The 20,782-nt window shown below is 61.5% G+C and overlaps 1 protein-coding gene across 3 annotated transcripts; it reads right to left on the minus strand.

Moving 5' to 3' along the window:
* Positions 1–74: 74 nt before the first annotated feature.
* CDH15 (cadherin 15) lies at positions 75–20,355 on the minus strand. Of its 3 annotated transcripts, XM_045772777.2 has the most exons (15): positions 20,204–20,355; positions 13,632–13,790; positions 13,284–13,439; positions 12,126–12,270; positions 6,777–6,937; positions 5,760–5,888; positions 5,117–5,302; positions 4,817–4,876; positions 3,863–4,116; positions 3,050–3,192; positions 2,646–2,882; positions 2,136–2,375; positions 1,860–1,996; positions 1,458–1,625; positions 75–691 (listed from the first exon to the last, which is right to left on the minus strand). In XM_045772777.2, the coding sequence occupies exons 1-15, from the start codon at positions 20,243–20,245 to the stop codon at positions 491–493; spliced, it is 2,418 nt and encodes an 805-aa protein (XP_045628733.1). In that variant the 5' UTR covers positions 20,246–20,355; the 3' UTR covers positions 75–490. The 3 variants fall into 3 exon arrangements, with proteins under 3 accessions (XP_045628733.1, XP_045628735.1, XP_045628734.1); XM_045772779.2 differs by lacking the exon at positions 4,817–4,876 and having other exon boundaries at positions 78–691; positions 3,863–3,966; XM_045772778.2 differs by lacking the exon at positions 4,817–4,876 and having other exon boundaries at positions 82–691.
* Positions 20,356–20,782: the final 427 nt, after the last annotated feature.

The following is a 20,782-nucleotide window of genomic DNA, read 5'->3' on the forward strand; positions in this document are numbered from 1 at the left end:
GGGAGTAGCCCAGTGCCAAGGACAGTAGCGGGGGGCGGAGGGAGCTGGGCTCTGCAGGTCATTGCGAGACCGCAGTGGAGAGAAGAGCACATTTTTAATTCTGAGGAGGGAGGGCTGCTTCCATTCACACAAAGATGAGATTCCTGTAAGTGGCGGGGGGGGGGGGGGGGCGCTGAGAGCCGGGTTGTCTGGTTCTCTGGCGGGAGGGGCAACTCCTTTCAGATCCTATCTGCCACTCCGGGCTGTGGGCCCCCTGGACTCTGTCCTCTCCAGGAGAAACAGGCTGCCCAAGGGCCTCGGGGATAGAGCCTGGTGGCCTCTGGCTGCCTGCAGAGATCAGCTGGGCCGCACAGCCACTACGCCAAGCCCTTGAGGTCAGGCTGCCGGTCCTGGGAAGGACATCTGCCCTCCATGTCCAGGTAGCATGCCCTCAGCAGAGTGGGCCCAGGTCTGATCAGCAACCCCCCTTCCCTGGCCCTTGGTCCGGCCCTCACGGGGGTCCATACAGGTCAGCCAGCCGGGCAAAACGGGGGCCCCAGTCCCGGAGGCAGCTGTAGTCTTGGTCCTCGTCCCCCAGGCTGGACAGGATGGAGCTCAGCGTTCCTGCCACAGAACCATCCCCCTCGTAGTCATAGATGAGAGCTGTGTCGTAGGGCGGGACGCTGGGGTCACTGTCTGCCACCTCCAAACCCTGCGGGAGAGGCCCCAGGAGCTCAAGACCCCTGCACACTCCAACCCCAGGTGCCCTCCACTGCTCAGGCTGCAACACAGGGCAAGCTAGCCCAAGGCATGGACACTGAGAAGGGAGGGGCCCCTAGAGGGCCAGAGGAGGTCTGAGGGCACAGTCCTGAGCTCGCAAGAGCAGGGGCACCGCTGGGAGCCCCTGCCCAGGATGTGAAGAGACATTTCCCTCTGGGCGGCTCTCCTGGCTTAGGGCTGGGATACCCGAGACTCCCTGACATGCCTTTATGTTTTCCCTCAGCCCCCAGATGGGGTTCCCGTGTTCGCAGCATCTCCTGCAGGAAGTCACTGATGCTGTGTCCACATAAACTACCGGGGTACCTGGATTTGGGGGGCAGCCGCACTCCCAGCCCTGGGGGCACACTAACTTTTCTCTGCCAGTGCCCGGTGGAAAGTGCCCCAGAGCAAGCCCCAACCCACCCCAGTTCAACTGGGCCCACCAGGATCCAGGGGCTGGGCAGCTTCCTCTTCCCGCAGGACGGCTGTGGCTGTGGTCCTCTGCACCTCCCCAGCCTCCCTCGGCTTCAGATCCTCCTGAGCTCCCCGGAAGCTCAGCCAGAGTCCCCAGCGATGGGTCTGCTCTCCACAAGGGCGCATGTACAGGGGGTCCACGGGGGTACGCACATGTGTGTAGTCCCCACCGCACGCGCATCAACGGGTATATGTGTCTGTCCCCATGCCACCGCCCCTCTCTGCGCACCTCCAGGGGCACCTACATCATTGATGAAGTCAGCGATATCGGCAGGGCTGGTGGGCAGCATGCGTGGGGACTGGGGGCGCCCTCGGCTGAACGGGGCATCTCGGCGCAGTGGTGGCCGTCCCAGGGGGGCACACAGGCCTGCCAGCTCTGTTGGGTGGCGAAGCTGGTTGATGTCGTAGGCGTCCTGGGGACGAAACAGGTGGAATTCAGCCCCGATCAATCACAAGGTGGGGTTTCCTTCTCAGGCACCTTGTGTGGGGAGCGCCTGGGGGCGAGGACCTGGACCAGAGTGGGGGGTTGGGGGTGCTGAGTGGGGGGTTGGGGGTGCTGGGTGGGGGCCCACAGCCTAGGCTTTTTAGGGACCTTGCCCACCGCTCAACATTTCCAGCCCACCACACCCCCGACGCCCTCCCCTCACCTGGTCCTCCTCTCCGCCCCCCTGCTCATCGTAGTTGAGGACGTTGTCCCGGAGGTCGTCCTGCAGCCCCTGCAGAAATCCCTTGTCCCTGGACTGCTGCCGGGACCGTGCGACGAGGGCCACTGGCAGGGCGAGCACTGAAGGGGGTCGGAGGCGGGGCAGACAGGAAGAGGTGGGTGCCCGGCCAGCAGCTGAGGCTGGACTGGATGTCGGGGGCAGGGGGGGAACGGGGCGGGGGGACCTGCGGGCAGCAGATGTCAGCACGTGGGCACTCACAGAGGAGCAGGATGACGCTGGCCAGCATGATGACCAGGGCGCCCAGGCTGACGCCCGCGCCCCCCGCACGCCTGGCAGCAGCCCCTGGCAGGCAGGCACCGTCCTGGCCGCAGCGGCACACCGTCACGTTCAGGGGCTGCTCGCGCTGCTGGGGCGGCTGCCCTGAGTCCTGGAGCAGCAGGCTGAGGCGGTGCAGACCCTCCTGGACCTGGTGGCGTAGCCGCAGGCGCACGTGGCTCACTGCGGAGGGCGCCCAAGGTCAGCAGGGGACTCCGGGCCAAACGAGTTCCCACCCCATCCCCAACTTATCCTTCCAGCGCCCCTCCACACCCTTTGCTGTTGGGCGGGGATCCCGAGACCCCGGGCCTCCGTTTCCCCATCTGCCCACTGGGAGTGAACATTCCCGCCCTGCCTGAGGATGCCCCGCGGTGGGAACCAGCAGGACTCCAGTGCTGAGTGCCCCCCAGGTCTCAGGTCTGGACGGTCGGGACTGTGGTTGGGGGAGCTCACCATTAATCTGGCTGAGGCTCCAGTTCTGGCTCAGCTCTGGGACCCGGGGACTCAGCTGGAAGTGGAAGGGGGCCCCGTGGGGGGGCAGGTCCTCATCCGTGGCCCCCAGCAGAAGGCCAGAGCCCTGATCCGGCTTGCTGCACACGCTACCAGATGGTGGAGACAGCTCAGGGGCGTGGTCATTGACCTCCAGGATCTCAATGGACAGGGTCCCAGTGGCCGTGCGGGGTGGAGAGGCTGCAGGCAGGAGAGGCAAGGTGAGCTACTTGCTCTGCTAGAGCAGACCGCCCCCCCGCCCAGAAGTCTGCTCCATGGAGTGCACAGCTCAGAGACCCTGGGCAGTGACAGGGAAGCCCCACCCGGGGCAGGGAGCCCGGGAGCCCAGGCATATGCTCGGCCCTCACCGTCATCGCAAGCCAGGATAATGGCCCTGTACCAGCCGTCCTTGAGGAAAGGTGATGCTGGGCTGAGCACTCGCTGGGTCTGGACCCAACCCGTGGCTCTGTCCACTTGCAGCCAGTCCTCTGGGTCGTAGTCCTTGGAATAGCTATTGGCCGAGGACAGGACAGAGTGGCCCTGAGCTTACACAGGACCCCTAGGGGTGTGGTCACACTTCAACACACACGCACACATATAACGCACCCCCACATGTACATATATCCCACACGTATACACACACACCTATGTACATTTCCTACACGCATACACACCATGGGCACATGTGCACCTCTGAAGCCATCCTCCAACTCCCCTGAGCTGGTGTTTTCTGTCCCAATTGACAGACGAGGAAACTGAGGCCTGGGGCCAGGGCCCCATGGCCACGGAGTGCCACAGCCAGGTTCAACACACGTGTGCCACGGAGACAGACACAATACACAGCCACACTGGGGGTGACATGCAAACTCTGGACAGCTGGCCCCCTGGGAGCACCCACTCACCAGAATGGACAGGGCCGGGCACTTGGGCTGGCCGGAACAGACTGGGGCAGTGTGTGTGTGCCAGCCAGGGCCCAGCCCTGCCTTACGGGACAAGTTCACACCAACACGCACACGTGCACAGGGCGTGAGACCCCACGGACCCTCAGGGAGGCACACAGACGAGCCCTCCACCGTCTGACGGGGGCGCTCATGGGAGCCCTCAGCCGTGCCCCTGACCCCGGCTGGGAAATGGACAAGTGGGGCCCTCAGCTCCCTCCGTCTCACCCCTGGGGCCCCCACCTGAGCCTCTGCAGCTGGTGCGTGTCGGGGTCTTGGGCAGAGAAGGAGGCCACGGGGGTCCCTGGGAGCGCCCCCTCGGGCAGGCTGGTCCGCAGTGGGTTCTCCTGGAACACGGGGGCCTCGTTGACATCCCGCACCTGCACGTGGACGCTGGCCTGGCCCCGCCCGGCCCTGGGGGCAGCCGCCTGCAGGGGGGCCTCGTTCTGCACTTCCACGGTGAGGTCATACTGCCTACAACGCTCGTAGTCCAGGGGCTGGGGAGGGGGGAGCAGAGCTGGAAGTCGTTCGCCACTCTGAGCCCTCCAGAGGCAGCTCCCGAGGTCCCCCCCAGGGGTCCTGCTGCCCCTCCGACTCTCCTCACAGCCCCTTTCCCTTCTCTTTTTAGCCCTGGGAAATAAAAATGATTCAGGACCACGAGGCGCAAAGAATGACGAGAACACGATAAATGCTCGTCGCTGCAAATGACTTTGTTGGGTGTTGTGTCCCCGGCCCCACGTGTTAATGCCCCGGTACTTTGTTGGGTGTTGTGTCCCCGGCCCCACGTGTTAATGCGCCGGTACTTTGTTGGGTGTTGTGTCCCCGGCCCCACGTGTTAGTGCCCCGGTACTTTGTTGGGTGTTGTGTCCCCGGCCCCACGTGTTAGTGCCCCGGTACTTTGTTGGGTGTTGTGTCCTCGGCCCTACGTGTTAATGCCCCGGTGGCGCTCCCCGGTGAGGCGGGCGACGCTCGGCAGGGGTTGGTGGAGAAGGTGTTTGCTAGCTGGGTTAAATTAACCTCTACCATCAGCTGACTTTAGCTCAAGATTATCCTGGATGACCTGAGGGGACCGTGGCTCAAAGTCATCGAGAGCAACACGGAGATGTTCCTGAGGAGAAAGGAGTGTCCAGCCTGCTGGCCGCCCTGCAAACCCGCTTCTTGCAATAAAGCCCTTCAGGCATCAGCCTCTGAGGAGACCTGCATCTCCGCGTGCACGCGTCCGGGTCGCTGCCTTGGCTTCTGTCTCTGGTCTCCCATCTGGAGGACACGGGTGCGGCCTGCACTCAGACACATCACCGCACAGCTCCATAAACATGGGCGGGGGCACGCCCCTCCTTCTGGTCCTGGTGCCCTGGGTCAGCGTGGCCTGAGCCTAGAGCCCCAGCGTTCCCTGCTCCCCCAGCATTCTGCTCTCTCTGGAGGATGCCCCAGACAGGGCTCCCCCATGCTGGGGCCCAGCAGCCAGACCCCAGCGAGGAGAGCCATGTACCCACTCACCTTCACCACGGACAGCACGCCCTCATTGGTCTTGGGGTCTGTGCGGATAGCGAACTGTCCATGGGGGTCGCCCTCCAGGATGGTGAACCTGGCCACCCAGTTGGGGGAGCCTGGCAGGTCCCTGTCCTCCACCTCGAGCCGCCCCACATCCACTCCGCTGACAGCCTCCGTGACCTCCATGAAGAACTGTGGGAGCCCAGCCCTCCTTACTGCCGGGGCTGTGCGGGGGCAGGGAGATAGTGGCGTGCAGGGATGCCCTCCCTCGCTCCCTCCCAGCCAACTCGGTGGCCCACGCAGCCCCCCATGCGTCCCCATGAGCCCCACCCTGGGGGTCAGCTGTGCACCAGGCACCCTGTGGGCTGCCTTCTCCTGGAGCGCAGGGCTGGCTGCTCCCTCCCACACAGCAAGGGTGTAGGGAAGCTTCCTTCCCGCCGCCCGAGGGCTGCTTGTCCCCGGGGCCTCTCTCCCAGCTCCTCCGACGGGGTTTACACGCTCACAAGCAACTGCTGTAGCTCGGGTTTCTGCCTTACCCATGCTTCTCCAAATCACCTAACCTCCCATCCCGCCACAAAGTCCCGTGTCCCTGCCAGGAGCCTGCGGAGGGAAGGGCAGTCCCCAGCAGGGGCGGGGACGATGGCAGCACCTCGTCCCCCGTGAACCCGGGTGCATTGTCATTGATGTCCTCGAGGGTGATGATGGCCGAGGCCGTGGCGGTGAGGCCATCTCCAGACATGTCCGCCACCTGCAGGGTCAGATTGTACACGGCGACCACCTGGGGGCACGGGAACATGCGGTCAGGGGGCCTGGGGGGGGCACTGAGGGCCTGGGGGTCGGGCAAGGGGCCCTCACAGGAGAGCCCTGGGCATCCGGAGCCCCAAGTGGCCGCAAGTGTCCTGCCCTGCTCCCAAGCTCCGGGGCAGAACGGCACGTGCCGCCTGGCTCTCTGGGTCTGACAACAGCACTGCCAACCCCACACCCTGCCCCAGCTCATGAGGGGGCAAGAGTCATGCAGCACCCAGCAAGCTGGGACCCAGCCCCGGGGAGCCAGGTCCAGAGGCAGAGAGAGAGGCAAACCAATGAGGACCACCTAATGCTGCAAGGGACCAGACAGGTGTGCAGGTGGCCACGGGGAAACCCAGGAGGGCTTCCCAGAGGGGGCACAGCTGCACAGAAGCCCGGCAGCGAGGGCCAGCAGGGTCCCCACAGGGGAAGACTGTTCAAGAGTGGCTTCTCCTCCAGAGCATGACTGGTCACTGTGCAGCCACTCGCCCGGCCCTACCCGACGCCAGGAAGGCTGAAGGCTTTGTAGGCAGCAGGGCGGGGGAGGCTTTTGGCAGAAAACACACGGAGGACTTGTCGGGGCCAGGCACCACACAGACGGCCTTCAGAGCCTCCCCGGACCTAACCCACAATCAGCCGCAAGGCAGAGGTAACCCAGCTGAGTTTGTGCCCAAAGCCACTGTGAGTGTCTGCAGCAAAGAGGGCTCCCTTCTCCTGTGGCAGCGGGAGCACCTGGGGTGAGCAAGGCTGGGGCGGGGGACCCAACGTGGAGTGAGCTGCCCCTGTCAGGCTCAGAAGGCCAGGAGGGTGGCCAAAGCGAGGTCAGCCGGGACCCTGGCCGCCCCGGCCCCCAGCGTCTGTGGCACACGGGTGGTCTCACCTCACGGTCCAGACCCACTTGCACGGTGCGTATGTCCCCTGTGTGCTCATCGATGCTGAAGAGCTGGGGACCGCCCTGCTCCAGGATGGAGTACCGCAGGGCCGCGTTGTCGGTTTCTGGGTCGTCAGCATCTGTGGCCTCGGCCCTGGTCACGTAGGTGCCTGGTAAGGACAGGGACGGGCAGGGACGATGCACACGGGGGCCAACCCCTACCCCCAGGATGTGTCTCAACACTCGCATGTGGGCCCCCCATGCCAGGTTCAGGCCCCCCATTTGGCCTGCACACACTTGAACATTCAAGCCTTTTGTGCTGTCTGGAGAAGGAAGCAGGGGTGTCTGACATACATGTTTGATCAAGAGCTGGCACCTGTGTCCCCCAGACATGGAGACAGCCCAGTAGGGGCCGAGAGCCCTGGGTCGGATGGGGAGAGCCAGCTGGAAACCCTGGGGCCAGCGCCAGGGAGACAGAGGGCCAGTGGGAACTCACGACGAACAAAGGTAGCGAGACGTGTACATACAGGTGTGAGTGGCACACACACGCACAGCCACAACATACACGTGCACTCACAACACAGGTGCACACCTCTGTCTGTGAAGAAGCCTGTCTGCCAGCTCTGCCTGCTGGAAGGGCCTAACCGGAGCCGGTCTGATGAGCCTCCTACTGGCCAAACGTGGGACAATTTGGGCAGCAAGAGTAACGGTTATAATGAATCATAACCCACTGAATTACTCAGATTCCGAGAGTCCGGAGAAATATATGTATAAAGAAACAACACGTAACATACACAGGCACACGCATACACGGGAGAAGTGCTCCCACAGAGCAGAGAGCCCACTGACAAAGGGAGAAGAGACTCCGGAGGAGGGAACCACCATCCTCCAGCCATGAGAACAAGAACCACCAGCAGATGCCAACCCTGCTGGGGGGAAGTTCAAGGGGTAACAGGGTCCCTGCACAGTCTCAGAGTATCTTCCAAAAGATACCTAGTAATCACAAAGGGAAAAAGATAAAAGTCACGGTGGAGAAGCCTGACGGAACCCCCTTAATGAGGCGAATCGGAGTCAACGTCTCCAGGAACAGGACACGTGTGCCTCCTGATAGGACGCACCAGGGAGAACACGGCATCGCCAAAGTGCAGATCCTGAGTCCAGCCGCACTAACCCACAGTCAGACAAAACCGCAGTCTTCGAAATGACTGCATGAGTGCTTTAGGGAGTCAGTGTTGAGACCTGCACACTGAGAACTACAAACCAGTGCAGGAAGAAATACAGACGGTACAAGTAAAAGGAAACGCATCCCACGTTCACAGATTGGGAGACTTTAAATATATACATATATATAAATTTTTATACGATACGTATGAAATATATACTATACATTGTATTTTTATATATTTATACATTCTTTTTTTTCTTTTTTTTTTAGAGAGGGAGGGGGTAGGGGCAGAGGGAGAGCCTCAAAAAGGCTCCACACCCAGCTGAGAGCCCGATGTGGGGCTCCATCTCACGACCCCGAGATCATGACCTGAGCTGAGATCAAGAGTTGGACACTGAACCGACTGAGGCACCCAGGGGCCCCGGGAGACTTAATGGTGCCAAACGTCAGTACTGTTCAAAGGGGTCTACAAATTCAATGACCTCTATCAAGACCCCAAGGACAATTTTCTTGCATAAGTAGAAAAACCATTCTAAAATTACACAGAATCTCAAGGAAACCCAAATAGCCAAAACAATCTTGAGAAAGAACAAAATTGGAAGACTCATACTTTCTGACTTCAAAACTACTCCCGAGGTACAGTGATCAGAACAGTGTGGTTTGGCCACGAGGACAGACGTTTGGCCACGAGGACACCCTGCACACATGTGGTCAAATAACTTTTGGCCAGGGTGCCAAGACCATTCAAGGGGAGAAGAGCAGTGTTTTCAACAAATGGTGCTGCGAAACCTGGATGCCTCCGTGCAGAAGAACCAAGCTGGACCCTGACCTCACACCCTGCACACAAACTAACCCAAAGTAGATCAAAGACCTAAATGTGAGACCTGAAATGATAAAACTCTTGGAAGAAAACACAGGGCAAACGCTTCATGACACTGGATTCAGTAATAATTTCCAGATACGGCATCAAAAACTAGACAGACTGGACTTGTGAACATTTTCAAATGCTGTGCATCAAAGATACTCCCATCCAGGTAAAAAAAAGTAACCCACGGAATGGCAGAAAGTATTTGGAAATCATACAGATATATCTGTATATATTAAGGAGTATGCAAGGTGTACAGAGAACCCATAAAACTCAACAACAAAAACACGACACAACTCAAAACTGGGCAAAGGACCTGGAGAGACATTCCTCCAGATAAAATGTACAAATGGCCAATAAGCACATGAGAAGATGTTGCAAGTCACTCATCGTTGGGGAAACGCAAAACAGCACAACAGCAACACCCCACCTCACACCTGCTAGGATGGCTACTACTAAGAAAACCCAGAAAAGAGACATCGGCAAGGAGGCGAGAGACTGGGAGCCTGTGTGCTGCTGGCGGAGGTGAGGCCGTGCCGCTTCCAGGGGAAACGGCACGGCCGTGGCTCACGGTGACCACCTAACCCAGCGATTCCTCTTCCGAAGCAGGAGTCTGAACACCTGTTTGTCACTCATGTTCGTAACAACATTATTCGCAAGAGCTACAACATGAAGGCCGCCCCGGTGCCCACGTACACGCGAGTGGATACGGGAAATGTGGTCCATCCACGTAATGGAATACTCAGCTTTAAGGAGGTGGGAGATCCTGACGCGTGCTACAGGGTGGACCTGGAGGACACTCACGGTCAGAGAAAGCAGCCGGCCACAGAGGGACGAAGCCTGGATGGTTCCACTGACAGGAGGTCCTTAGAGCAGGCAGGGTTAAAGAGGCGGAAAGTAGATGGTGGGAGCCAGGGGCTGGGGAAGGGGAGGCAGAGCTGGTGTTTCATGGGGACAGAGCTTCTCTCCGGGAAGAAGGAGAGCTATGGGGATGGGTGGTGGGGACGCCAAACAACATTATGAATGAATCTAATACCCCTGAACTGTCCCCTTAAAAACGGTTAGGGTGATCACATTTGTACGTATTTGAGATAAAATTTTGTTGAAAAAGAAGTCAGTGTCCTAAAAACCTAACGGCTAAGGAACTCTGGAGACAGAGGAGAACGGTGGACAGGGAGAGCAGCCCCCAGCTAGTGATGGGAACGAGGGGGTGGTGCACAAAATTGTACTTATTTTGAGTTCGTCAGACGGGCCAGGGCACAAAGCTGATCAGCTGGCATCCAGGATGTGCCCAGCCCCTCTGAGGAAAGCGTGGAGGTGCAGAGGCTTCCCCGGTGGGGCAACAGGGCCGGCGGGCAGACGGGAACTGGACCAGGACGTCCAAGGCTGAGTGCGGACAACCTTGACAGCTCACAGTCCTGGGAGCCCCCACACAAGGGGGTGTGTGCCCACGGTCAGCTCTTCTCCACTGGCCCCGGAGTGCTCACCAGACAGACAGGGGCAGGAGGAAGCCTGGGAGGGCTCAGGCAAGGTCTGCCTAAGTTTGGGGCAAGGTGAACTAGACACCCATTGATGCTCTGGGCAACGGTGGGGGCTGAGGGCGGAGGGGAGGACGCTGCCCTGAGCTGGAGGGGGAGAACCCCGATAAAGCTCACTCCAAAGGGTCCGGTGCACAGGGACCTCCTACCACTGAGAAGCCCTGCTCCAACAGAGCGTTGCCCAGGTACCATGCAACAGCGGTCACCCTGGGAGGGGGCAGAAGCGTGGGAAGACCCCTCTGCATGGAGCACGCAGGGCTTGCCGAAGCTGACAGAGGAAACACCAAGAGAAGCCCCAGGAGGCCGAGCGAAGGCGGCAGCTGAGGCCACGGCCAGCCCGATGCAGAGGAGGCCGTCTCCACTGGCCTGCCCCCGCCTCCCCAAGTGGAGCCGCCCTGCATCCCCGGACGTTTACTACCCCCCCCCCACCCCGTGCATTCACACACAGAAGATCCTCTTGAGAGGACAAGACTGTCCTCAGTGATCAGAGGACCCAGAGAAGCAGGGCTACGGCGGGGCAGGTGTTGGGGCCGCTCCCCGACAGAGCCCTGAAAGAACGGGGCCGGGGGTGGGAGCCTCTCTTGCACAAGGTGGACAGTACTCACAAGCAGATGGGGGACTGAGAAGAGAGCTGGGACCCGGGAGGAGGTTCTCGGCTATAAGCCATCCCAGGGCTGAAACTGTTAGCACGTGTCGATATTAACTTCCTGATTCTGAGTGTTACCCTGTGTCCAAGTTATTGGGGCAAATTCTTTGAGGATATCCGGTCTGCAATCAGCAGTCCAGAGAGGAAGGAAGGAAAAAAAGAAAAAAAACCCTTTAAAGCAAACACGATAAATGTCACATCTCTGTTGTAATTCTTTGCAACTTTTTTGCAAGTCTCAAATTATGTCAAAATAAAAAGAATCAGAGGCGCCTGGGTGGCTCAGTCAGTTAGGTGTCTGACTCTCGGTTTCGGCTCGGGTCGTGATCTCGGGGTCCTGGGACCCAGCCTGCATGGGCTCACTACTTAGGACTGTCCCTCCCCGTCCCCGCCCTTCCCCCTTGCGCTGGCACACGCACTCTCTCTAAAATAAATGAATCTTTTTGAAGAATAGAAGTAAAAAAAAAATTATTTTAAGTCTTGAAACACAAAAACTGAGATGAAATAAAAGCAGCACGAGGCGCAAGCAGGAGCCCACCTCCCGCGAGTCTGCGCCCCCCGCCCGAGGTGCACGGCTTGCCCCAGCTTTGACCCAAAGCCCCGGGAGCAGAGTGGGAAGGAAGAAGGGAGGAGCTGCTGTGTGGAATGAGGTCCGGCCTGCCGGGGACACGTCAGGCAAGCAAGGCCATCCCGCAAAGACTCATGAAGGACAGAAGTTGTGCTTTGCGACCAGGATGCAGGACTGAGAAGTGAGGAGTGGGGTGACTGCTACGGGGGTGGGTTTCCTTCTGGGGGGGCAGAAGTGCTCGGAGACTGGACAAAGGAACAGGCACGGCGCCTGTCCCTGATCCACGGAGTTGTTCCTCGTGTGTCGCGCGGATCTTACCTCCGCGCAGACCAGCCACGACCGCGGCCGCCTGGGCTTTGCCGTCCGCAAACCCTCTCACCGTGTTTGGGGAGACGCCGGGGTTTGAAACTTAGACGGAAATGGGAAGTGACTTGAGTTGACTTGTGGAAAGTCCCTGCTCCTGGAGTCTGTTTGTTTTCAGACTATTTGAACGATCACGGAAAGTGTTGCTGAACAGAACCCTGGGCCTTCTGACCGACTCGCAGCCCCTCTGCAGAAGCCCCCAGAGCTCCCTCTCACCTGGGACAGCGCCCTCCAGCACCCGGCCTGTGAACGCCTCCTGCCGGAAGACGGGCCGGTTGTCATTCTGATCCACCACCACGATCTCCAGGTCCGTGGGCTCCTCGAGGGTGGCTCCGCCCAGGTCCAGAGCAAAGGCCCTTAGCTGACCAAGCAGAGAGCAGGGCTAGCACTGTGCTCCCCAGATTCGGGTGCGAAGGGACAGCAAGTGCAGACTCGGTGCCAACAGGGGACATACGGCAGGGGGGGCGTGTGTGCCTGGCAGATGCAAACTCCCCGAAGACCAGCCGGCTTGCTCAGCAGGCGGGGTGCTCCCCTCTTGCCTTGGCTGCTGGGAAGCTCACAGCTGTGCTTTGTGAGAGATTGAAGGCACGCTTCCACTAGTACTCCTGCTCCCTCCCTTCTGCTAATTGGTTCAGGCTCCTCTTGAAGCTTAATAAATACATGAATCCTTAAAATTAAACCATTCCCCACACTTTCGAAGACTGGGCGTGGTATCATTTCCAGGTAAATCACAGTCTCTGATAACTGTGTAAGGGAACCAAGAGCTTGTTCTTAAGTCCAAGCACAAGAAATGCCAAGTCAGAAGCCTCCTCCTCCAGCACAAATGCCAGCGTTTTGGGGAGGCCATGCTGGGGAGGCCAGATTACCCTGTGGGGACCCAGTCCACCCTCCCCTCCACAGCCTCTGGCCTGCTTGGCTCTTAATCTCCCTCCCCACCAGCCTGCTTCAAACCTCACCTCCAAGGCACTTCCTGTGCCACCTTTCCCTGAGAATCGAGGGACAGCTGCCCCTGGGAACTGCCGTACTGTGGGATTCTTCACAACACCCCATTCCCACCAAACATAGCAGGCTGGGGGAAGAGCTGGTGTAGGGGGTGAAGGCTACACCAGGGTCCGGGGGTGCTTTTCTGGGAGACTGATAGCCTTCCTGGGCAGGACCAAGCCCCACCTCCACAGGGCCTGAGTTTGTGCAAGGTCATCTGTTAAATGGGAATATAACGCTGAACACCTTCTGTGGGTGGCAGGTCCTAGTCCCAAATCCCTGTGCCTAGCTCCCAATGAAGGACACGTGGCCTAACGCCCCAACCCTGGGGGCAGGAGCCTGGTGGAAGGAGGCCCCCAGCTTCCTGCCAGCCCTCCCTACAGCGGGCCCCACCCTGAAGCGGTCTGTCTTCTCCCGATCCAGCATGGCATTCAGGAACACCTTCCCCGTGAACTTGTCGATGGAGAACACGCCCTGGGGCTCCTCGTCCACACCGGGACCCTGGATGCTGTAGATGACGCTGCCCAGTGGCTGCTTGTCCGACTTGATCTGCGAGGGCAGAGAATGGGCTGGGGGGAGCTGGCCCCAAAGGCGGGGTCCCTCTCCCTTCCCAGCCTTGACCCCTCCCCAAGCTGGGATGGGGGCAGCTCCACCTACAGCCCCAAGGGTGTACCTGTCCTCCACCGCACACCTTCAGGGACCCACCCCCTGCTCCGCCCGGCCCCCCCTCGGCCCCCTCACCTGCACCAGGGGGTACGGGAGGCGCTTGTGGTTCTCGGATACACTGATGGGGGGGATGACCCAGGCTCTTCGCACACGACCTGGCGCAGGTGCCCGGTGCCACGGGTGCAGGATACGGGGCCTCGTCCGCCCAGGGACCCCCCAGGACAGGCCCAGGCTCTACGACGAAGACAGAGACAGTGGTCAATGATACGGCATGCCAGCCGGGCCTCAGAGAAGCCACCTTGGCCCCCATCAGAGTCCTGAGCTCACAGCCCCAGGAGACCCCAGCAGCCACACCTCAAGCCTGGAGCCCCCAACGCCCTTCATCTGTCTCCTGTCCTCACCTGGGGGTTCCCGGGACCAGGAGTTGCCCCAGGCCTGGTGAATGTTTGCCGACTGTCTGGGAGGAACGGGCACCCTGACTGGCCCGAGGGAGGCTACCAGGGCTTGGGGAGCATGGGGTGCTCAGGGGCACAGGGAGAGGGAGAGGGGCTCCCAGGGATAGTTTGTGCGAGAAGAGTATGGCTAATGGGGTGGGGGCAGGCAAGAGAGGTGGGTGCTGGGGGCATCCCTCCCCTTCCCCAAGGCTGGATCTGTCAGAGGTGGGGCCGTGGGAGGAGACAAGCAGCCACACCAGGCCTCCTCGTGGCTTGGACTCTCACGGGCTGGTCAAGGCTGACCAGGCCAACGCTCCAGTCTGAAGAGAGGGTGTGGGGCCCCTGCTCCGAATGCTTCCAGGAGGCGGGTGTCTGTGCAGGGGCAGCCCCCACGTGGCCTCTCCCAGCTGCTCCGTGGCAATGAAGATTCAGGCCTCCATTTCCAGGACGTCGGTACGAATTGGAAACTGCTCTGAACTCCCCGTGCAGACTGACCCAGCTGCCGGCGGGTGCACAGGGCCCATGAGGCAAAGACGGGACAGCAAAGCCAGGGGCCGTCTCCATGCTGTTGTCCCAGAACCATGGAACAAGGTCACACCAACAGTCTGGCTCCTGGAAGCTGGAGGTCGCTCCTCCCTCCCTCGCCACACGCCCAGGGAACTGAGGCACCGGGGACCTGTGGGACTGCCGAGGGAGGGTGGGGGGCATGTGGCACCCCAGGGGTGGGTGGGGGCATGCAGACACAACCCCAGGCCCTTCCCTGGGCCAGGCTTTGCGCTCAGAACTGGGGCCATGAAGGAACATGGCAGGAAGGGGGCACCTGTGATGCCGAAAGTCTCTTGAGACCCAATGTCAGCTCCCTCGGTGACCACAGACAGTCCCACCCTCACAGGTCAGATGGAAAATGGAGGACCAGAAAAGGCACCTGTCGCATGAGCTAACGGCAGATCTGGCAGCAGCCCCCAGAACACATCCCGAATTTCCTGGGATGGCCCTGGTTTAGCTATGTGGTCTCTGCCGCAGGGAACAGCGTGGGCTCCGGCACTATGGCTGGCTGGGCACAGAGGGCCCAAGGGCACAGAGTCTGGCTGGACTTGGATAAGAACTGTCAGGACCCAGGGTGGGGTCTGGGGGGGGAGGCTTGGTCACCTGCTGGGACCCAGCTGGGTTTGGCTGCAGGAGAATGTCAGCAATGCACCCTCGAAGGCTGGTCACGCCCACCCCCACAATACCACATTTGCAGCTGCCCCCTCCCCTGCCCTTCCCCAAGCCCAAGGCAGGACCGGCCAGCTGGGGGCACGCAGAGGGGACACCGCCTCCCAGACACCAGCCCTTGTGCTCCGAGGATGGCCCTAGAGGCTCTCTGGCCCCACACAGTGTCTGCAGGCCCCTGGGTCCTTCTGCTGGGGGGCTCCCTCCTAGCTCAGGTGGACAGGGGTAGCTCCCAGGGCACCTCTGAGGGCGGGCATGCTCCCCAGCTGCCCTTTGCCTCCTCAACCCCTTGAGCTCACTCCCCAGCCGCTGCCTTAGGCCACGCAGTCCACAGAGGAGAGAGCATGGGATGGGGTGGCCTTGTGGCCTGGGGAGGATGCATCGGCAGGACGAGGGAGTGGGGTGCTTTGGTGTGGGACGGGACAGGGGCAGGAAGGAGATGCCAGCTGCCTCCACTCTTGTCCCTGGCCTCCTCCGCACCCAGCCAGGCTTTGTCTCTGTGCCCAGGACTGGCACCTAATGCATTTGGACACACTTTGTAGACAAAACAGCAGTAACATTCAAGCGACTGCTGATCTCTCCTCGTGGCCCCAGGCCACCTCCTCGGTTCTGGAATTCCCCTGCCTCCTCATCTGAAATCCCAGGGGCATCTTCCCCCGCAGGGGCCTGGAATCCAGGGAGCTGTGAACACGGTTTACAGAAAGGACCGAGCTCCTGGCCAGGCCCCCAAGCTACCCGCAGCCTGACAGATGGCAGCGCTGGTCCCACGCCCGCCTGGGGCGGTGGGGGCCTCTCGCCAAAACCACAGAGCACAAACCACTTCCAGGTCAGCACTCTGTTCCCACCAAGCAGAGGCCTGCTGGCCTCTGTCATCACGGTAGCGGGGACAGCATCTGCTTCCCGAGCACCCCGAGGCCAGCATGGAGCTTGGCATCCTCCCTGGTCCTCCTTCTCTCTCCGGCCCTCTCTCAGCCCTCACAGCCCCTGGGAATGGGTGGTGACCGTCTCATGTCACAGTTCCCCAGAGCAGGGCTCAGAGAGGCTGAGCCATTTGTTCACGACCACACAGCCAGAGAGCAACAGAGCTGGGGGCCACAGGGAACCGGCGTCTGAGCCTCCACTCTTAGAGAACTGTGCTCTGGAAGAGGCCCAGCCCCAGTGTGGAGGAGATGGGAGGTGGAGAGCACTGGGGGGGGGGGGCAGGTGGGACAGTCCACACACAGTCCTTGATCCCAGGCTCTTGGAGGGATAGTAGGGGACAGCTTGCCCCGTCCAGCCCGCCACAGAGCCTCTGGCTGCCCCCCACCCCCGTCTCCGCCAGCGGCCTTGGCTGACCCTCCGGGATGTCCACCAGTGTGGTCGTGGCAAAGCCTGGGAGTCCCGCGTCCCAGTCTGTCCACAGCCCAAGTCCAGGAGGTCAGCAGAAGCCACAGAGCCTTGGCAGGGACCCCCTGCCCAGATCAGAGGCTGCGGTGGGTGGGGTGGCAGGGCTGGGCCACAGCCCACTTCCGGCTGTCCGGAGCATTGCTCAGCTAGGCTCTGTCCTCCTACCACCCCCTTCCCAGACGACGTGGCCAGCTGGGGGGAGGCCTGGGAGCCACCTGGGGGATCATGGGACTTCCGGTGCCAGGACAAAGCCACATGGACAAAACCAGCTCACACAGACCCCCAGCACGTGGGCAGAGGAGGAAGGCCACCACGGAAAACAGCACGGAGTGGACATGGGCTCACTGACGCCGTCCACGTTTGCTGTTCCCTGAGTCTGGCCAGAGCCTATGGACGACATGGACCCACTTGCCCCAAATGATGCCCAACGTGACACCCCCGTGCTCATCCTTGGCCTTCCCCTTAACCGAGAACCTGAGAGCATAGTCTCAAGCTGTAGAGACACCGGGGCCATCGACCCCTCACTGCGCCGGCCCCTAGCTCAACACACAACCCCAGGGGCTTTGGAGCAATAAAGCTCCCCCCCCCCACGGGAATCTGTTCTTCCTGGGCACGGCCAACACACTTCTCTGCTTCTCTCCACCAGCCCCTGTGGGTTCAGAACAAGGAAAGAGAAGGCACGGCCCAGTCTCCCAGGAGCCTGGGAAGAAACCCGGATGCTTGCCTGCCCCGGGTGGCCGCCCTGGGTAGAGAAGCTGCTGACTGGGCAGGCTGGGTATCAAGTGAGGAGAGCTTTATCTCCTGGCACTGCTGGCCTTTAGAGGCCCCTGGGGCTCCCTCAAACCACTGCCAAGATTCAGATGGCAGGCAGCAGGCCTGAGCTTGGGTGGACATGAGCTTCTGTGGCCCAGCTTCCCGGAGCCCTGTCCGCCGCGGTGACGTGATTGAATCCAGGGAAGCGAACATTTTCTATGACCCTGTCCAGTGTAGTTGGGCAAAGCTTACAACATGCCGCTGCAGGAAGGGGCTCGAGGAAGAGGTTCTGGGGTTAATCCCACACTTGCGTGTGCACATGTCCCTCCAACACGGCTCCCGGCTCTGTTTCTCCTGTTGTAGGAACCAGGTGGGAGGCCTGCAGCCTGCGGAAACGTGGGTGGGGTCTGCACTCCCCACAAGCTTCCCAGGCCCGAGCCCCTTCCCCCCAGGCTGGAATCCGGACCACCCCGTTCCTGGATGGTCTGGCAGGCATCAGGAACGCCAGGAATGGACCCAGCTGTTGCCCTGGCCCCCAGGCACCCCTGCATGTCCCCCCCTGCATTCCCCTGCAGCTGCTGCTTCAAAGGAGGGGTGAGGGGCACAGCAGCGGGGCAAGTGGAGAGGGGCAGCTGTTTGCCCAGCCTGCTCCCCCACTGCGGGCCACACCACTGTGATGTCTGGCTGCCCTGCCCACCGGGGAGAGGACAGTGGTCCAGGAGCCGGCTTCCCTCCGCTGCCCCTGTTACTGTTACGCTGCCGTGGGGATGATGACCCCTCCCCACAGTGGAGGACGTGGCCACGTCTGCTGTTCAGGTCTCTGTCCCATGTTGCCCTGGTGGCTCTTCACATTTTGCCAAGTCCCCAGGAGCACAGGACAGCCTCATCTTCCTTCCAGAAGCCATGTGTCTCACTGGACACAGGCTGAGACCCCCTCCCAGGAGGGCATAGGTCTGCCCTCCCCCATTCCTCTACTACTCTCAGGCAGAGTGGGGGCCCAGGGGTAGGCCCAATGACGGGGTAGTGTGGGCCCGCGGAGGGAGCTGACACAGACCAGTTCTGAAAGTACACACTCCAAGCCCACTTAGGGGACACAGGGAGGAGAGGGGCATACCTTGTCCCAAACTACCCTTACACAACAGATTAATGCAGAGTCCTGTCCCCAGGCCCCCACCCACGGCCCCCCGAGACAGTTTGCAAGACCGGGCTGGCCTGCCGTGGGGGCTCACGGGGGTGCAGGGAGGGATATCCAGGAGCAGCCATCAGCTGCCATGTGCCAGACAGGAGAGGACAAAACTCTGAAAGCTGAGCTGGGTGGGGGAGGGGTGCGAGGGGTCCTGACAGAGACCTATTTCAGGGGGCTAGGAAAAGCTCCCCTCACACTGGTACTAATCTGAGCCACACTGAGTGCAAAACTTGAGTGTCCAAGCCCCACTGGCTGATGTCCCCGAAATCCTAAAGCCTCCAGCTGTGTGTGTGTGCGTATGGGGAGCTCATGCTGAGTAGCCTCAGGGTGGGCAGAGGAATCCGGGAGGGGACTACTCCCCTCCCCTGCATCAGAGTTCTCCTGGGGCATGGTGAAAAGTAGACACCCCAAACCCAGAGAAGCAGGTCCTCAGCATGTCCACTATACAGGGTCCAGATGCAAGGGGGGGTGGGCTGCTATTCCAGCAGCAAGTGGGGAGGGGGCACGGGAGGTGTGTGGCCTTCTGAAATGGACCCCAGTGTGGAGGGCATAGTGTCCTGCAGGGGGTTAGCCAGAAGACCCCCGACTTGGTGTGGCCTCCCAGCAGAGGGCTGGACAGGTTGTGGACAGCCAGGCTGTGCAAAGCCAGCTGGACGTGGACAGCCCAGGCCCAGGCGGGCCCACTGTGGAGGGGGCAGGGGAGGCTGAAAGGCAGGGGTGGAGGTGACCAGAGCTGTGGGGCTGGGTGCCCAGAGGGACCAGTTGCTGGGGGGTCCAGCTAGGGGGCACCTGATCAGCTTCCAGCCAGAGCTCTGTGGAGTCAGGGGGTCTCCAGAAGCCCCCAGAGTAGGTGCTCCTCCCCCGCACCTGGCACTGGAATAGCAGTCACCTGTGGGTGCAGACGGACTAAGCTCTCACGCTCATTACCTGTCAAGCGTAGGTTAGTCCTATGTCAGGCACAGGGGCCCCACCACTGCCCAGCCCTGGCCTCTGGCCTGTGACCCTGACTCAGCCCCCTCCCTGAAGGCAGGCCACGGGCTCCACTCCCAGGCCCAGCAAGTGCCTGCCCAGTCCAAAGGGTCCCCTGGGGGAGTGCCTATGGTGGGGAGAAGGGCAGCGGCCTGTACTTCCTTCCACCCACCCTGCTCCCACCGCAGAGGGACCAGGGAACTGGGGGTGGGCATAGAGTGGGGGCGGCAGGCTGTAAGTGCCCGGGGTCTGGCTCCAGAGCACTCCCAAGGGACAGTGGGTTCCAGAGCTGCCCTTGGGGGTGGGGCACAGGGTGGGGGTGTCTCGGGCTCCACCCAAGACTAACCAGGGTCATCTGCCAACTCAGCAGGGGTGTCCTTAGAGAATCTGGTCTGCAGGCTCCTCCAGCTGGGTGCTCCTGCTGCACCCCCTCTCCCTGGCGCTCACAAGCCCGACAGGGTTGCTGGCGCACCCCTGGGGAAGGGCCGGCCTAGTGGTCTCCCGGGGCCACCCAGCTTGGCTTCCAGTCGGGTCCAGGTGAGCTGGTTACCCTGACTCTAGAGCCCCTTGGGGCACAGAGCGCCCTGAACAGCGCTGCCCACCAGGCACCCACCAGGGGACCAGGGCCAGTGGTCCCGGGCGCGTCCCACTGTGACACCGTCCGACAGGGCAGGAGGCAAGGGACCGCGCGCGGCCAGACGCCTTACCTGGGCCAGCAGCCCGAGGGCGAGGAGGAGCGCGACGTCCATGGGCCGGCGGAGTAGGGGCCGAGTGTCCGGCTGGCGGCCTCCTGCTCCGACACAACCCGGGCTGAGTGACAGCACAAGTGCGCGGGCAGGGGGTGGGGGGCCGAGTGAGTGACAGCACGTGTGCGGGGGCGGAGCAGGGGGCCCGGGGCGGGGCGTGGAAGGAGAGTCAGCACGTGGGCGCGGGGGGCGGGGCCTGCGGTTGAGCGACTGCCCCCGCGCGGGGGCGGCTGGCAGGCGGGTCAGGGGCGGGGCCTAGGCTGAGTGACGGCACGTGTGCGGGGGCGGGGCCCGGGCTGAGAGCACGAGCGCACGAACGGAGGGGGCCGGGGGCGGGGCCTGAGCTGAGTGACGGCACGTGTGCACCGGGGGCGGGGCGGGCCCGTCGGGGTCAGGCGGCTGTGGGGGGGGGGCAGGGCTCTGGGCGTCCCGCGGTGAGATAAGGAAGTTGCCACGAAGAACGGCGGTGGGTGGGGGCTGGGCTAGGAGCTGGAGTGGACTGCGTCGTTCATCCATCCGTTTTCTGTGTCGTTGCTCCCG

The sequence above is a fragment of the Ursus americanus genome, chromosome 21 (genome assembly GCF_024610735.1).
Source record: "Ursus americanus isolate L20-20 chromosome 21, mUrsAme1.1.p, whole genome shotgun sequence".
NCBI lineage: Eukaryota > Metazoa > Chordata > Mammalia > Carnivora > Ursidae > Ursus > Ursus americanus.

Coding starts and splice junctions, on each gene's coding strand:
- CDH15 (XM_045772777.2), bottom strand. CDS start 20,245: ATGGACGTCGCGCTCCTCCTCGCCCTCGGGCTGCTGGCCCAG. Junction 13,440..13,631: donor TCCCGTACCCCCTGGTGCAG/GTGAGGGGGCCG, acceptor CTGCCCTCGCAG/ATCAAGTCGGACAAGCAGCC. Junction 12,271..13,283: donor AGAAGACAGACCGCTTCAGG/GTGGGGCCCGCT, acceptor CTGCTTGGTCAG/CTAAGGGCCTTTGCTCTGGA.